This window comes from Grampus griseus, assembly GCF_964374135.1.
Source record: "Grampus griseus genome assembly, chromosome: 10".
In the NCBI taxonomy this organism is placed as follows: domain Eukaryota; kingdom Metazoa; phylum Chordata; class Mammalia; order Artiodactyla; family Delphinidae; genus Grampus; species Grampus griseus.
The window spans coordinates 61900785-61916490 of NC_139004.1; the positions used below are offsets into that span (position 1 = coordinate 61900785).

The window sequence follows — 15706 nt, forward strand, 5'->3', positions numbered from 1 at the left end:
CGTCACATGGCGGCAGGAAGTCCCCCTCTAAGGACCTTGCAGCTCTAAGATAATATCCACTTAGCCCAAAACAGCAGAAAAGTCATTTGAGCTTAAGTGTTGATCAGAAATCCCACTAATTTGCAAGTTACTAACTTGTTACTGGGATAATTTTTGGACTGAGACTGTTTGAAGCTTTGTTATTTGATAGCAAATACCTTCCCCACCCCTTTTTGGACCATACAAGTAAGAATCTGAAACAAGAGCATAAGGCTAATGGGACCTCAAAAGCAACTACTCCCAAAGCTCAAGTTCAGGAAGACCAATTTGCCAATAGATGGGCTCATTAAAAATTGTTTCTTGGGGCTTCCCTGGTGGTGCAGTGGTTGAGAGTCCACCTGCCGATGCAGGGGACACGGGTTTGTGCCCCGGTCCGGGAAGATCCCACATGCCGCGGAGTGGCTGGGCCTGTGAGCCATGGCCGCTGAGCCTGTGCTCTGCAACGGGAGAGGCCACAACAGTGAGAGGCCCGCGTACCGCCAAAAAAAAAAAAAAAAAAAAAATTGTTTCATTCTCAATTCATTAAAATAGGCTCCCTAACATTTATCTTGGGGGCAGTATTTGTTCAAAACAGTTTGAAATACTATAAATACAAGCTTGGAAATAATAGAACTATATATATTTTTGACAGTCCCTTAGTTTACACCAGCTTTTCTTTCTAGTAGTTTCCATAACCAACTTTATCTCAGGTTCTTACTAAGGTGGACTATGGTGGGTGGACCCTGGGGGAAGGGTTGGCTCAGGGGCCTGCTGAAGAGAAGGCTGCCTCGTGCTCACACACGGTGCTCGCTGAGCTCTGGCTGACCCACAGAGAGGGCAGGGATGGCGCAGAAGGAGCTGTTCTGGGCATGGAGGCGAGCTGTTCCCAGACCGCAGACCGGGAAGCACAGACCACTCTGAAGGAGGGCTCACCTGCACCCCAAGGGGGAGGCGTGGGCTTTTCTAAGCATGGCATGAGCTCTGGTGGCAAGGCAGACCTGGGTCCCCCCCTGCCCCCCACAGGACGTGAGTACCGTTATAAGAGAAAGTGAGAACAGATGCTGGCTCAGACGAGTGGTGGGGTCATTCTGGTCTCCACCCTTGTTCATCCCACAGCTTCAAGGGGTCATGATAACACAGGCATATGGGGAATGGGCACATTTCAGAGATGCTGAACCAGCTCCAGAAATCTCCTTGGGAGCCAGAAAGGCGGGGTAAGAAAAGGACGCATGAAAGGGGCATGGAGGGCAATAAAGAGAAAGCCAGGTACCAGCAACTCCATTACTTGATCAATCAATCTCTCTCTCTCTCTCTCTCTGTATGTTACCGATTTGAATGAATGAATGAAAGAACAGGTAACACTTGTTCCCAGTGTACAATCTTGAAAGTACAGACAAGTAGGCAGTAAAGCTCCCTGCATTCTGGGCCTCAGCCAACACATTCCCACCATGGAACCACCCCCGTAGCCCATGTCTTGTATGTCCTTCCTCAGCTCTGGGGTTTCTTAATCCCCTCCCTATCTGGGGAGCTCCTGAGGGTAACCACCTCCCTGCTCTGGACTCTTGAGCAGTTTTTCTTCCACTTGTACTTCTTTGTAAAAGGGGTTTCAGGTGGGTGCTCTGAGGCAGTGTTTGCTCAGCAGCAGAGAGGTGCCAAATGGCCTGACGTCCTCTGAAAGCTGTCTAAGAGATTAAGCAAATCTGTCCTTTGCTCTCCCCTCCCAGCCTCTCTGAAGAGGCCAGGTGTGAACCCTGGGAAGCTGGGTTTCACAATGGGCTAAGTTTCACTGGGCAGCCAAATTAGAACACTACTCATCCTTCTAGAAGTAGGCAGGAGTACAGCCCACTGAGAGCTGCAAAAGTTGTCCAGAGTGTTGGTCTCTGAGTTTCCTATTTGCAAAGACAGGAAATGCCAAGATGGCGCCTCTCCCTCCGGCTTACAGAGTTGTTCAGAAGCGGGCTCCTGGGGCAGGTGGTAGTGCACGTGGGTGGTGGAGGTCCATCCATGTATGTGGCTGGAGGCGCTGTTTAGAGGCTAACTGACCCACGGCTCACAAAACACCCAGCCTGAATGGCTCTGGGGCTGGGGCCTGGAGAGCACCAAGGGCAAGGCCTGGTCCCTCAGTGGGCCAAGTGAAGGGTGCTCCAGGCCCAGGGGGTGACTGCCCACACCTGCCTGGCTATTTCATCTCAGGCACCAGCCCTCAGGGGGAGGACGAAAAAATGTGAGCCTTCCACAACCCCTGACACCCCACTGGGAATCAAGCACCTCAGAGTCAGTCTTCTTCCCAGTCCCCACAGCACAGTGGGCTCACTGGTGTCCCCTCTCCAGACACAGCAGGGCAGCTCAAGCACAGCAACCAGGGAAGGCTCCCAGAGGGCCCTTTCTCCACTCTTGCCTCCTGGCGAAATCCACCTTCCCTGGGGCTCCCGCCTGCACTCCTCTCTTGTACCAACTCCAGTGTCTCCTGTGCGAGACGCTGTGGACACAGACATGTCCTAAGCATTCAATGGCAGCTGCTAAAAAGACCAAATGTCCTCAATGGAGGTATTTGGGGTGTTCCTACCTTCAGGGTTTCCCAGGCCCCTCCCGTTTTTTTTTGTTGGTTTGTTTTTTTAATTTATTTTTGGCTGTGCGCGGGCTTTCTCTAGTTGCGGCAAGTAGGGGCTATTCTTTGCTGCGGCGTGCGGGCTTCTCATTGCGGTGGCTTCTCTTGTTGCGGATCACAGACTCTAGGTGCGTGGGCTTCAGTAGTTGTGGCACGTGGGCTTCAGTAGTTGCGGCACGTGAGCCCTAGAGCATGCAGGCTTCAGTAGTTGTGGCACACAGGCTCAGTAGTTGTGGCTCGCGGGCTCTAGAGCACAGGGTCAGCAGTTGTGGCGCATGGGCTTAGCTGCTCCGCAGCATGTGGAATCTTCCCGGACCAGGGCTTGAACCCATGTCCCCTGCATTGGCAGGAGGATTCTTAAACACTGCACCACCAAGGAAGTCTCCCCCCCGGCCCCCGCCTTTTTAAATCCTGGTTTTACAAGAGGGAGGATGCTTCTCTCCTTTTCCTCCAGGTTCCCTACCATTTTCAGTCCCCAGAGCACTTCCTTCGCAAGCTTGGAAGAGCCCAACAAGCTCACCGGATCGTGTGTATTCAGGTTCCCTGGGGCTCATGCTCCCTCTCCAGGGAGGTACAAGAGCCCTTCCTTGGCACTCAGCCCCCAAGGAGCAGGCTGAGGTCCTCTTGCCCACCCTAAGTGATGGCCCTGTGACTCTCCCTACAGCGGCACCCACCAAACTGTATCACGGCAGACAAGTGCATCTGCCCTATCTGGGCAGGAGGCCCCTGGGTCAGGGCCATGTCCCATCCACCACTACAGTCCACAGCCAAGCCTGGGGCCCCGCTTAGCAAGGGTTGGAGGAGTGAAGGCTCTGACACTATAGATGGGGAACTGGGCTCCACCACCTCAGGCTGGGATGCCACAATAGATGAAGAGAAAAAATCATAGCAAGGAGGTACCAAGGGGACCATGCTCCCCATATAGGTTTTCATCTCACACCTCATTCACTATGATTAAAATTATAAGCAAAAAAGGCATCTATAACATCCTGACCCCAGCTCAGACAATGTGGGGTAAGGCAGTACCCAAACAGGGTAAGGCCAGTGGAAAGAACACATCTCTCAGATCACCACTTTGGGCTCTGGGCAAAGAAACTTAGCTTCTCCAAACCACCCTCTGTAGAACTAGCCCTGCTCTCTCAGGGTTAGAGATGATGTGTGTAAAATGCTTTAAAACCAATGCTAGTGCAATATAAATTTATCAGTAACTGATAAACAAGCTGGCAGGGGCCCTAAGCAGTCCCCAACTGTCTCATCTCAGTGTGTGTGTGTTTGTTGGGAGGGGGGGAGGGGTGTGAGGCTTTGCCAAGGTCAGAGGTCTCCACCGCCTGTGCAAGAAGAACCTAACACATAAGCCTAACACCTTGGCTGTCCCCGTTAGCATGACCCACCCACCCCAAGGATTTCCACAGGCTTCCATGATCCTCAACGCCAGGATGAAAGGAGCCTGCTTGGAAGGAAGACCCAGCCACGTATCACCAGGCTGGAAGGAACACCTACAGGTGCAAGATCAGGGAATATTTGTGGTACCCATCAGAGCTCAGGGAAAAGAGTTTTAAATTCCATGACACTACTGGGAGGAGAGGAAGCAAAGAGCTGGGCACAGACACATGCCCCTTCACCTGAGCAGGAAGACTGACACCAACTTTCTCTAGCAGGGCAGCAGGCCCCTTGGCTCACCCAGTCACAAACCCAGCTCTGTTTGGTGTGCTGGGGATTCTGCTTATCCAAAACCATGGGTCCCCAGATGGCCTGGGCCACCACAAGCCACCACAAAGGAGCAGGTGTCAGCATATATTTCCTGACACAGGAACAGGCGATGCACAGGCATCCTCACTCAGGTTCATCTGAATCAGCAGCTCTTGTTTTGCTCAAGCTGATTTGTTTATTAGCACTCAAGAATACCTCCCTTGGATCATCCTGGGGAGAGAGGTGAGGAGGAGGCGGTGAGGAAAATGCCAGGCGGTGGAGGCTGCCAAGGGCTCAGGGACGAAAGAGAAAAGAACCACTGTGGTCACCCAAGTTCTTTCTATAAAGTTCACACTTCCCTGTTTCTGGTCCAGCCTATGTAAACCCAGCACATCCCCAACGCTCACACATTCCTCCATTAACAGATAGATATTCATACTTAATCCTCACAAGCTAAGGAGGAACAACTCATTTTACAAAGGAGAAAGCTGAGGCTCTGAGAGATGTGGTGCCTGGCCCAGTCCCCAGTGTGGCAGGGACAGCGCTGCCTTTCCAATGCTGACCTCTCCAACTTCAAGGCAGGAGCCCGCTCCACCACACTGGAGGAATGTGCCCGGAGGAATCACATCACCCAGGGGATGAGAAGAGCTGGGTTCCCGAGCCTCGGGGTGGTAGGAAAAGGCTAGACTGATGCCTCCATCTCAGGCACAAGAAGAAAGCATTGAATTAGTTTCTAATACAGATTTCAGAAACAAGATGACCCAGACACAGAAAACCCCACAGGAGATGGCAGTTCCCATGGTCCCTGCCCAAGCTCCTTGGCCCTCACCCTTGAGAAGTGGCAACTAGCTGGGGAGGTCTCCAGATCGCTCTCTCAGACAGACAGAAAAAGATACAGAAAAATATGCATATGGTTATAGCAAGTTACACAAGTCATGCCAAACTAGAGTTCTAGTGGAAAGAGCCCCAGACTCGGAGCCAGACACACCAGGAACCAATCCTGTCTCTCGTAGTCACCGGCTGTGTGACCCTGGAGCAGCCACTTAACCGCCTTGAGCCTTAATTCCTCATCTAGGGAGGGTCATGCCTATGGCAGAGCTATCTCTGGGGGTGAGCATGGGGATGACGATGAGACGGGGTGGGCTGAGGTGCCTGAGACACAGCAGGTATTGGGAGCTGACCATGGCATCTGGATGTTCAGACCGACTGCCCTCCTCCAAAAGGTGGGCAGTGCGGCCCGCACAGAAAAGCCACCTTTCAGCCGCTCGGACCTCGCACAAAACCCAGATGCTTCCACAGCCTCAGGACGACGATACCTCCTGACATCAGGAGCCAGTTCATTCCTGCACAGCCCCTCTCCACCCCGAACACACGCTAGTGTGAAAAAGGGACTAAGTGACAGGTTCGTGATTTCTGTAATTTAGCATTTAAAGTTCTCGTCATGATAAAATGCAATATTTAGCTGGAGGTTTTCTTTTGTCAAGAAGACTCAAAACAACAAAGAAATCTGAAAACCAAAAGGGAAAAACCATCACAGATAAAACAGGGAAATGGCTTTTTTGGCTGAACTCTACAACTGTCAGACCTCTAGAAGTTTTGTTTTAAAGAAAAGTCTTTCTTTTCTTTCAAGGACAACCCCCTCATTTCCCTATAAAATTTAAGTGAAATTGCACCTGCCCCTTAAATGTGTCAGGGGCTAGACATTCACAGAATGATTTCCTAAAGCTTTGTCTCACGTGCCCTTAATAAAGTAATAAAGCTGTGCGGCAGGAAGAGCAGGACTCCCCTCCATTTCACAGATTTGGAGACAAGGGTGGAGACAAGCAAGGGCCTGGGCAGGGCCCCCTGGCTCTAAATGCGGCGAAGCCTAGTGTCCTGAGTCCGAACCAAACACCCTTTCCCACCCTTGCCCTCCTGTGCAGGTGGGGATGGAGAGTCAATGTGGTCACTCCGTGCCCAGAGCAGGGCACGTTCAGAAGTCCTGTTGCTGATGGCACCCATGGAGGGAGGGCGAGGGTGGGGGCGCAGGGGGTGAGGAGGGGAGCCCAGGCGGGGGCAGTGTACCTGCAGTGGTGGGCTCGGTCAGGCTTGATGCTGCAGCATTTGGGACACTTGTACACCACCTGCCCAGGCTTCAGCTGTAAACTCTCGATGAATTCTTTAGTGGCATTTCCTTTGGGCACCGCCCCCTGTAAGAAAGAGAGGTGTCAGGGTCAGGCTAGGGGTTCCCTCAGTTCTGACATTCCACAGAGGCGATGGTCATTTGAAAGCAGCAATTCCACATACGGGGACAGGATATTTTCATCCCAACGACATGTGGGTTCTGTTCAGAGTTACGCCAATACCAATAATAAGTTATTGACAAAGAATTTCCCCAAGGAACAGTGAATGATTTTCTACACTGGACAGTTACGTTGTTCCCGATGATCTTCTATTTTCATTTTACTAACACGGTTTTCATTGAATGCATCCTTTCCTATGTAAATATTACAGGGAGGATTTGACTCATCAACTACAATTTTGATTTACATTAGATTTCCCAGGGACAGTTTCGGTCTTTGTGAATTTTCATTGGTGAGCAGCACATCTAATAGTCCAGTTTTCCCAGGTCATAATTCACAGCTCTGAATGTTATTGGGTTCTGTTTAAACTGGAATCAAGTTTTATTTTATTTTATTTTTTATCAGTACTATTGTTATGGATTGGTAATCTGTGCTTAGTTCTTATGAATCCACAAGCAACTGTAAGCCACTGCCCTAAGATATTCAAGTGCTCTCCACACCAAGATGCTGAAAACCAGATGTGACTCAGGATAATGATCACCTCTGTGGTGGTGAGGAGGCTGGGAGTGGAATGAAGTGGGGGTGGGGCATATAAAGAGGCTAACCTGTCTTTGTAACTTTTTTTTTTAATTTACAAAGCTGGGAGGCGAACACGTGAGTGGTCGTCATATTATCCTTTACACCCTTTCAACTGTCTTATGTATTTCATTAAAATTTTTCCTGAAAGTTCAAAAGAGAAGTGGAAAAAAAATACAACCTGCAAAATACAGTCAGATGCCAGAAGAACCTATCAAAGACCTTTTAAAAGCAAACAAACTTTGGTAGGCAAGGACTACCTGGTACATACAATGCCATTTATGCTATAGTTCTTGACATCAAACAGCCATAAAAGTACACAGCTATTGACATGGGAAACGTCTATGATAGACTGTTAAAGGGAAAAGTAGATTCCCAAACAGTATGTAGACTACAAACCCATTTTGATAAAGATTACACACACACACACACACACACACACACACACACACACACGTACATGCCAAAGTATTAACGGTTATCTCATGTAGTAAAATCACAGGTAATTTTTAATTTATTAACTATATTTCTTAAATGTTCTAATATGAACATGTGACTTTTGCAAAAAGGAAAAAACGCATTTAAAAAAACAAGCAAAAAAATATACTCAGGAAGGAGCTATGCAAAGTAGGAGTATGACCAACTTTCCTGAATTTTGTAACCGAAGTGCTGTGACTTATCTCACCTTGAGACATCTGAGGGTCCCCCCTTAAGGCCAGTGAAGGGTCAGGGTCTGGAAGTCTTCACAAAGGTAAGAGAGGGCCCAGATCGCCTAGATGAGTGGATTTTTAAAAGGGGCTTGGGAAGGGCGCTGGCCCAGGCAGAGGGGGAGGTTGCAGAAAAGCCCAGAGGGTCATACTTTAAATTCTCTTTAATGTAAAAAAGTAATTGAGTTTGGGTAACTGTGTGACCTTTTGTGGATCCTGAAGCCAACAGACCGCATCTGGAAGTCACTATTGTCATGTGTACAAGAGAAATGCACTAAGGAACAGCGTTTCCCCAAGGTGATGAAGCAATAGGGCTGTTTTCCTAAATGAAGGTCGTTTTTGGTTTTTTTCAGGTCCAGTTTTTAAGGTCACCACCACCACAATTTGCTGTAAATCTCAGGAGACCCTCCCCATAAAGGGCTACAAGAGCTTTACAGAACCAACGGCAATCAGAGCTCTCATTTGGTCTCCTCATTACTGCCTGTTATTCCAGACCACAGTCAGAGACATTCAACAGCGCAACCCTTCTAAAAGTCCCTCCTCCATGTGACTCCATTTGCACAAATCTCCTGGAAGGCTCATTCCCATCCAGGCAAGACCCCACCTGCCCAGTGAGCCCATCTCGCAGAGCTAGAGACCCACTGGGCCAGCCCCTGAGACTGAGTCCTCCTCCCTCCCTCACTTCCTCCCTCCCTTTCTCTCTCTTTCTTTCTTTCTTTAAAAGAATAGGCTCTTCTGGGCTCATCTCCACAGATTTCAGAACTTACTAGTTCATGGTAAGGGATTTTGTTCTGTATAACTCTTGATAGACGGCTGGGAGTTGGAAGGCCTGCTGAGACATTTTTGCCACTGCTGTCACGTGTGCACTAAGAAACACCCACTACCTCCACCCCTACCCCTGTTCCTATATCTCACAGGGATGGCTTGAAGCTTCCACATTACTGCACCCCGGGAGAACAAAACATACTGATTTCTTCCTCATTTCCAAAGTAATATTTGTTCATGATTTTTAAAAATGTATAGAGAAGAGAAAATTAAAAGGGAAGAATGCACCCTCTGATTCGATCATCCAAAGATTAGTACTATTAACATTCTGGAGTATAGTTTTCCAGTCTTTTCTCCTTGTAGGCTAAAAACACTTAAAACAATCTATACATCCATAAAAATGCTCATATGCTTCTAAAACATATATTTGGTCCCGCAGTGGAATCCATTTGAATCTGGGGGCAGGAGGCGTGACATAGCTCCATCAACCATTCCCCTCAGTGGCTAGCCCAAACTTCCAGTACCTTCCTCGACCTCTGCCCAGCACCTTTTCTATGTCAGAGGAAACGGAGGCTGCCAGGGTAACCCCCTCCTTACTCCTCCTCTCGCTCCTCCGATCCCTGGACTCACGGGGACCCACTGTGTGGAGGACGAGGGGCCCTCAGGGGCTCATATTTCTACCTCAGAGCTTTCCCTTCAGGCTCTTAGCAGACTCCATGCTCTCCTTCCTTCACAGCTAAGTTTCTCCAAGTTGTGTACATTTGCTGTCTCTGCTCACCTCTCACTGACTCTTTTTTTTTTTTTTTTTTGCGGTACACGGGCCTCTCACTGTTGTGGCCTCTCCCGTTGTGGAGCACAGGCTCCAGACACGCAGGCTCAGCGGCCATGGCTCACGGGCCCAGCCGCTCCGCGGCATGTGGGATCCTCCCGGACCGGGGCACGAACCCGTGTCCCCTGCATCAGCAGGCGGACTCCCAACCACTGCGCCACCAGGGAAGCCCTCACTGACTCTTTAGTTCCAATTCTCTGGCACCTGTTGCCTCCATACCACAGAACTGCTCCCACTAGGTCAACAAGCAACTCCCTGTGGCCAAATCCAAAGGTCAGTTCCCAGCCCTCATCTTTCTTGGGTCTCCTCACGCCCACCAGTCCCTCCTCCTGTCACTCTCTTGTGACGGCTCCATGCCCTCTTGGTCTCCACCTGCCTCTAGGGCTATGCCTTTCTCACTCTCCTGCCCATCCTGGACATGGGTGATCCTTGGGGCTGCACCACTAGCCCTCTTCCTTGTTCATCCTGCATTCCCCAGACAATCTTCCTCTATCACCAGCTCCAGCTCAGACCTCTTTTGGGGATGAAGATGTTTCTACCTGGTTGTTCAAAAGACATTAAAACAAAATAAAACAAACCCCCAAAATTCAACTTCACAGAACTGAACCCATTACTTTCTCCACAAACTGTACTTCCTATTCTCCCCTTCCTGGCCCATGAGACATCATTTACCCGGTCACCTGGGGTAGAAACCCAGTAGTCATCTCCAGCTCTTCTAACCCTCTGCCTCACACTCCCACCCACTCCACCAACTTAATATGGCCCCAAATGATGCCTTGAATCCAATGTTCTCCCCTCCGTGCCACTCTCACAGCCTTAGTTGAACCCCATCATCGTGTGCCCCAGACACTAGAGTCCCCCAGGTCTTCCTGCCTCCAGTCTCTCCCTGTATCCTGCAGCCTCACCTCTATCCTTTCTCCCCACTATTTTCCAGAGTAAACTTTCTAAAATGTGCATTTGATCATGTTATTCCCCTTGCCTAAAAGCCTTCCCTGGCTCCCTAGAGCCTTCACATGGTACAGAGTCCAAGCTCCTGGGCAGGGCTCAGGCAAGGCCACCAAGATCCAGCCCTGAACCATCCTTCCAGTGTCACCTCCCTCCCCTGACAGTCCCACCCTGTGGACTACCTGGAGTTTCCCAGAGGCTCTGTGCTCTCCAAGTCTTCCTCTTGTGCCCTTAGGGACCCATATTAGCACCTCCCCTCTAGCCTGTCATGCACATCCTTGCCTCCTGCACCTACAACAAACCCACTCAGGGACCACATCCTCTGCCTTCTTTCTAATGGCCCCAGGCTACACCCAAGACAGAACCCATCACTTGGCCTTTGTGCTACCATAGCTTGTATTTGTCTTATAACACCTATCATTTAAGTATACGCTGATCTCTCCTACATGACTGTAAATTCCTGGTGGACAGAGACAATGTCTTTAATTTGTAGCCCAATGAATTGCCCAGGGCCCGGCACGGAACAAGTCTTCAATAAATCCAAGCTGAATAACAGTGATGATACAACAGACATTTATTGATTGCTTATATGCCAGGCACAGTTCCAAGGGCTTTACTGTACTTTGTCAATTAATTCTGACAATAAACCTATGAGGCAGAGACTATGATATTCCTCATATTATAGATGAGGCAACTAAAGCAGAGAAGTTAAGCAACTTCCCAAGATCACATGACTAACAGGTGGCGGTGGCAGGATTCAGACCCAAGTCTAGAATCTATGCCTCTATCAGAAGACAACTTACATATTTTATTATTTTTTAATTTTTTTATCTTTTTGGGTGCGTTGGGTCTTTGTTGCTGCATGCGGGCTTTCTCTAGTTGTCGCGAGCAGGGACTACTCTTCATTGCAGTACGCTGGTTTCTCATTGCAGTGGCTTCTCTTGTGGAGCATGGGCTCTAGGTGCACTCTAGAGCCCTACTGAAGCAGGCTTCAGTAGTAGGTGCGCAGGCTTCAGTAGTTGTGGCAGGTGGGCTCAGTAGTTGTGGCTTGCGGGCTCTAGAGCACAGGCTCAATAGTTGTGGCACACAGGCTTAGTTGCTCCACGGCATGTGGGATCTTCCCCAACCAGGGATCAATCCCATGTCCCCTGCATTGACGGATTCTTAACCACTGCGCCACGAGGGAAGCCCCCAACTTATGTTTCTATTCTATTAAGTGATTGAAAAGGGTTTTCTTTTTAATTGCCTTCATGCCATAATATCATTCTCTGTGAAGTACTGTATAACTACACAAACATTAAGACTGAAATAGGCCCAAGATAACAAGGCCTGTTTCAATTAGTATCCAGGATAATATGATGATGTAAAAAGGACACACTTGGAAAGGGGTGGAGACAGGTTCCAAAGAAGCACCAATGATGCCATTTATTTCAAGCAACAAGTATGAAAACTTGCTTAAACTGTTTCAGGGGCCATGGGATCATGGCATGAGCACACCTGCTGGTCTAGTCAGAAACTCTCCCTCTAATAGCTCTGCCAGGAACAGGTGACCAGCCCCAGGCCTGTGTCAAAAGGCCACCTGTCTCCTCCACAGAAAGGTAGGAGGTAGGTAACCCCCAAATTGGTCACCTTCTTCTCTCTGGAGCTAGAAAGATTTTCCGGTCAGTGTTTATGGATTACTCAGTGGCAGGTATGAGAAACTGCCTGGCACTAGGCAGAGTGCAGCACCCTCCTCAAATGAACCCTGAGGCAAGTCCCTGACCTGATCCAGGGAATGTGTCAACACCTTTGGGCAAAGTGTGCGAGGCCCTTCTCTGGCTGCACGCAGCACCCACGTACATTACACGGCACACTGCAGGACGACCCGGTGCTATTTGTCCTATGCTCCCACGGACCTGACATCATTCTGCCACCGTACTTGCCTGAGTAAATACTCACTGATTCTGTACACAGTTGTGCTCAATAAGGTCACCGAGAGAGAGACTCCAGAAGGGATTACCAACTGCATGTTGAAGTGAGTCCTGTTATTCTGGTTTGGGCAGCTGAAACTCCAATCACTGGCCTGCAGTGGTCTCAGATAGTCATGTGAGGTCTGTTTATAGCAAGGTGTTCACAGGGTGGGATTCAAAGGCAGGGAGGGACACTGGCAGGCATACAGATGAATTTTCCTTCCCTTAACAACGTGGTTAAATTGAATTCATTTACATTCCTCTTGTTCTCAAATCTCAGATTTGAGATAATTTACAATGAGGTTAATAAACGATTAGGTCCAAAGAAAGCAGGGGCAAAAAAAAAAAAAAAAAGCTGATCATAGGGTTGACACAACTGCTGTGATTGTGTAGTGCTTGGCTTTGGGCTTTCAGCAGCCAGGACAAAAAGAAACACGCTCTCAGCTTTAAGCACCTTCTGGGAGACAGGTGTTGTCCCAGATCTAAATTTTAAATGGAATCCTTCAGGATTCCTGAGGGGGTTCCTAGGATGAGGAGTTAAAATGTATTTATAACTGGAAAAGGTCAGGTGGTGAATTGGGATGGGGCGGGGAGACAGAGCAGGTACCAAGGTCAGAAAGAGTCCCTGAGCCCAGGTTGCCTTCAAGAGGCTGCCTCCTCCAGGCAAGCGGAGCCACTCTCGACCTCGCACCGTCTCAAGTGTTTCAGGAACACACAAAGCTCCTTTGAAGACATTACACAACCTCAGAGCAGGCAAGGAGAGGGCAGCCTGAAATCAAACACCGGTCTGACTCACGCGCCCGCCCACACCATGCCACCTCCAGGCCAGCACACCTGCCAAGTGAGGTACGGCCCCTCTGTCCACCTGCCCCCTTCCCTCTTCTTACAGGCCTGTCTATCCCTTTCACCCCATTTCTCAAATGGGAGTTCCACCTCCAAGTCATTTCTTTCTCCCCTTTTCTGCTCAAGCTCTTCGTGGACCCACTTACTACTATGTTGGAGTAAATGACTGCTAAATGGTCCAGAAAGCTGTAGTGGTTGCAACTCTTCTGATGTTACATTTGGAATAAGAATTTCAAAGCTGAAAGGGCTACCAGTAACTGTCTGGGGGAGACTGCAGGAGTTTTTTGTTTGTTTTTTGTTTTTGTTTTACTAGTAATATTAACAAACTAAAATGATATACAATGCATACATTGTTATACATTGCTTATAACCTCTGGATATAAACTTTTCTGAAAAATTATACACAACATGAATTCTTGAGATACAAAACATTACAATCCTATTAGGGAACTCCTTAGAATCCTGCAGTGGTGCCTTTTTAAAAACAGACTCTGCCTGCAGTGTTAATAAGGAACCCCTAATTGACTTGCTTTCAGTGTGAGATCTGGGCTCCCCAATTCCATCCCTTGGAAGCCCGGGGTGTCCCAGGGGTTCCTTCCTCTGCAGCCCCACCTCTCTCTGTTTTGTGTACTGGGTTTTGCATAAGATGTCACATGTTGGGAGTGGGGAGAGGCAGGTGGCAGCATGAAGAGCCGGAGATGGGGCAGGTCTGCAGGGCATGCTTTGAGTTGCTCCCCTTACTAATGGTAGATATTTGACAGACGCTTTATTTTTTTGCCCCATTTTCTTTCAGGCCAACAGCAAAACACACCTATGAGAAGCTGAATGGTGTTTGGGATATAGTCTGTGGCTCTCATTTGGGATTGGAAGCCGAGCAACACCCAGTGAGAATCACTCTCTCCTGCATCCGACTGCAAGGGGCCAGACTGAGGAAGACCCTGGAGAGGGCACAACGTGGAGGTCAAAGAACACATGTGTGTGAGGGTAGCAGGAAGGCCAGGGCAGAAGCCTCTTCTCCCTCCCACCCGACATCCAGTTCCCTGATTCACATGCCTTCTAGAAACCAGTAAACTCCACACTCTACTCTCTGATCCCAACTCCCCACCAGCCCCAGACCTGGCTGTCCACTGCCCAGCTAGCACTCCTGCTTACACGTAACAGAGACACAGTTTGGCCAGAATAGAAGTCTTGATTTCTCCTCCAAAATCTGTTCTCCCCAGACTCTCCCATTCAATAAAGGGGACCAGCAAATCTCCCAGCTACTCCAGCCAAGACTCTGGAAGGCACACTCTCTGATCCCTCTCCCCTTTTGTCACTCTTCTGAATGGCGGTTCTCAGACCTGGATGAATATGAGGGATACCTGGGAGCTTTAAAGCACCCCAATCCCAGGGCCCCATCCCAGATCAATTAGAGTAGAATCTCTGGGGATGGGGCCCAAGGCATCAGTACTTTTCGAAAGCTCCTCAAGGGATTCTAATATGCAGCCAGGCCTGAGCATTAGGGGCTTAAAATACATTCCAAATCCAAAAGTTTCTCTCCCCCAGCCTCACCGCTCCCACCTTGGTCTGAGCTGCCACCACGTCTTGCGTGGCCCACTGCGATAACTCTCATCTTCCTGCTTCTACTTGCCCCACCTCAGAACCCTATCGCAAGCACAAGGCAGTGTCTTCTCAAAAATCAGGTCACATCGTGCCTCTCTGATGGCTTCTCACTGTACAATAGAGACCAAGGTTCTCACGAGGCCCACAGGTCCTGCCCGGCCTGGCTTCTGCAGCCCTCCCCACCGCTTCCAGCCCCTCTCGCCTCCGCTCACCATGCTCCGGTCACTCTGGTCTGAGTCCTGTTTCTCAAACACGCCAAGCACACTCCTATCTCTGGGCCTTTGTACCTCTCCTCTGCCTGCAAGGCACTGCCCTCTGACCTTCACCTGCCTGACCTACCCCTTCATGTTATTTAGGCCTCAGCTCAAGTGGCATCGCCTCAGGGGTCCTTCTCAGATCACCTTCATTTAAATAGTCCTCCTGGGACTTCCCTGGTGGTGCAGTGGTTAAGAATCCGCCTGCCAATGCAGGGGACACAGGTTCGAGCCCTGGCTCGGGAAGACTCCACATGCCACAGAGCAACTAAGCCCGTGCGCCACGACTACTGAAGCCCACGCACCTAGAGCCCGCGAGCCACAACTGCTGAAGCCCATGTGCCACAACTACTGACGCCTGCTCACCTAGAGCCCATGCTCCGCAACAAGAGAAGCCACCGCAATGAGAAGCTGGCGCACCGCAACAAAGAGTAGCCCCCGCTCGCCGCAACTAGAGAAAGCCTGCACGCAGCAATGAAGACCCAACGCAGCCAAAAATAAATAAATTAATTAATTAAAACCAAACCAAACCACTATGAGCTTTCAGGAGTTCCCTGGTGGCCTAGTGATTAGGATTCTGGAAAAATAAAATAAAATAAAATAAAATAAAATAAAAAATAAGTAAGTAAGTAAATAAAT

The 15706-nt window shown here is 49.3% G+C and overlaps 1 protein-coding gene across 2 annotated transcripts in view; it reads right to left on the reverse strand.

Moving 5' to 3' along the window:
- Positions 1-15706, reverse strand: part of ZDHHC3 (zDHHC palmitoyltransferase 3) — a 53663-nt gene that overhangs the window by 19843 nt on the left and 18114 nt on the right. For both annotated transcript variants that reach the window (XM_082663428.1, XM_082663429.1), the window contains exon 3: positions 6380-6504. In XM_082663428.1, coding sequence (XP_082519554.1) covers positions 6380-6504 — 125 coding nt within the window. The remainder of the gene's footprint in view (positions 1-6379; positions 6505-15706) is intronic.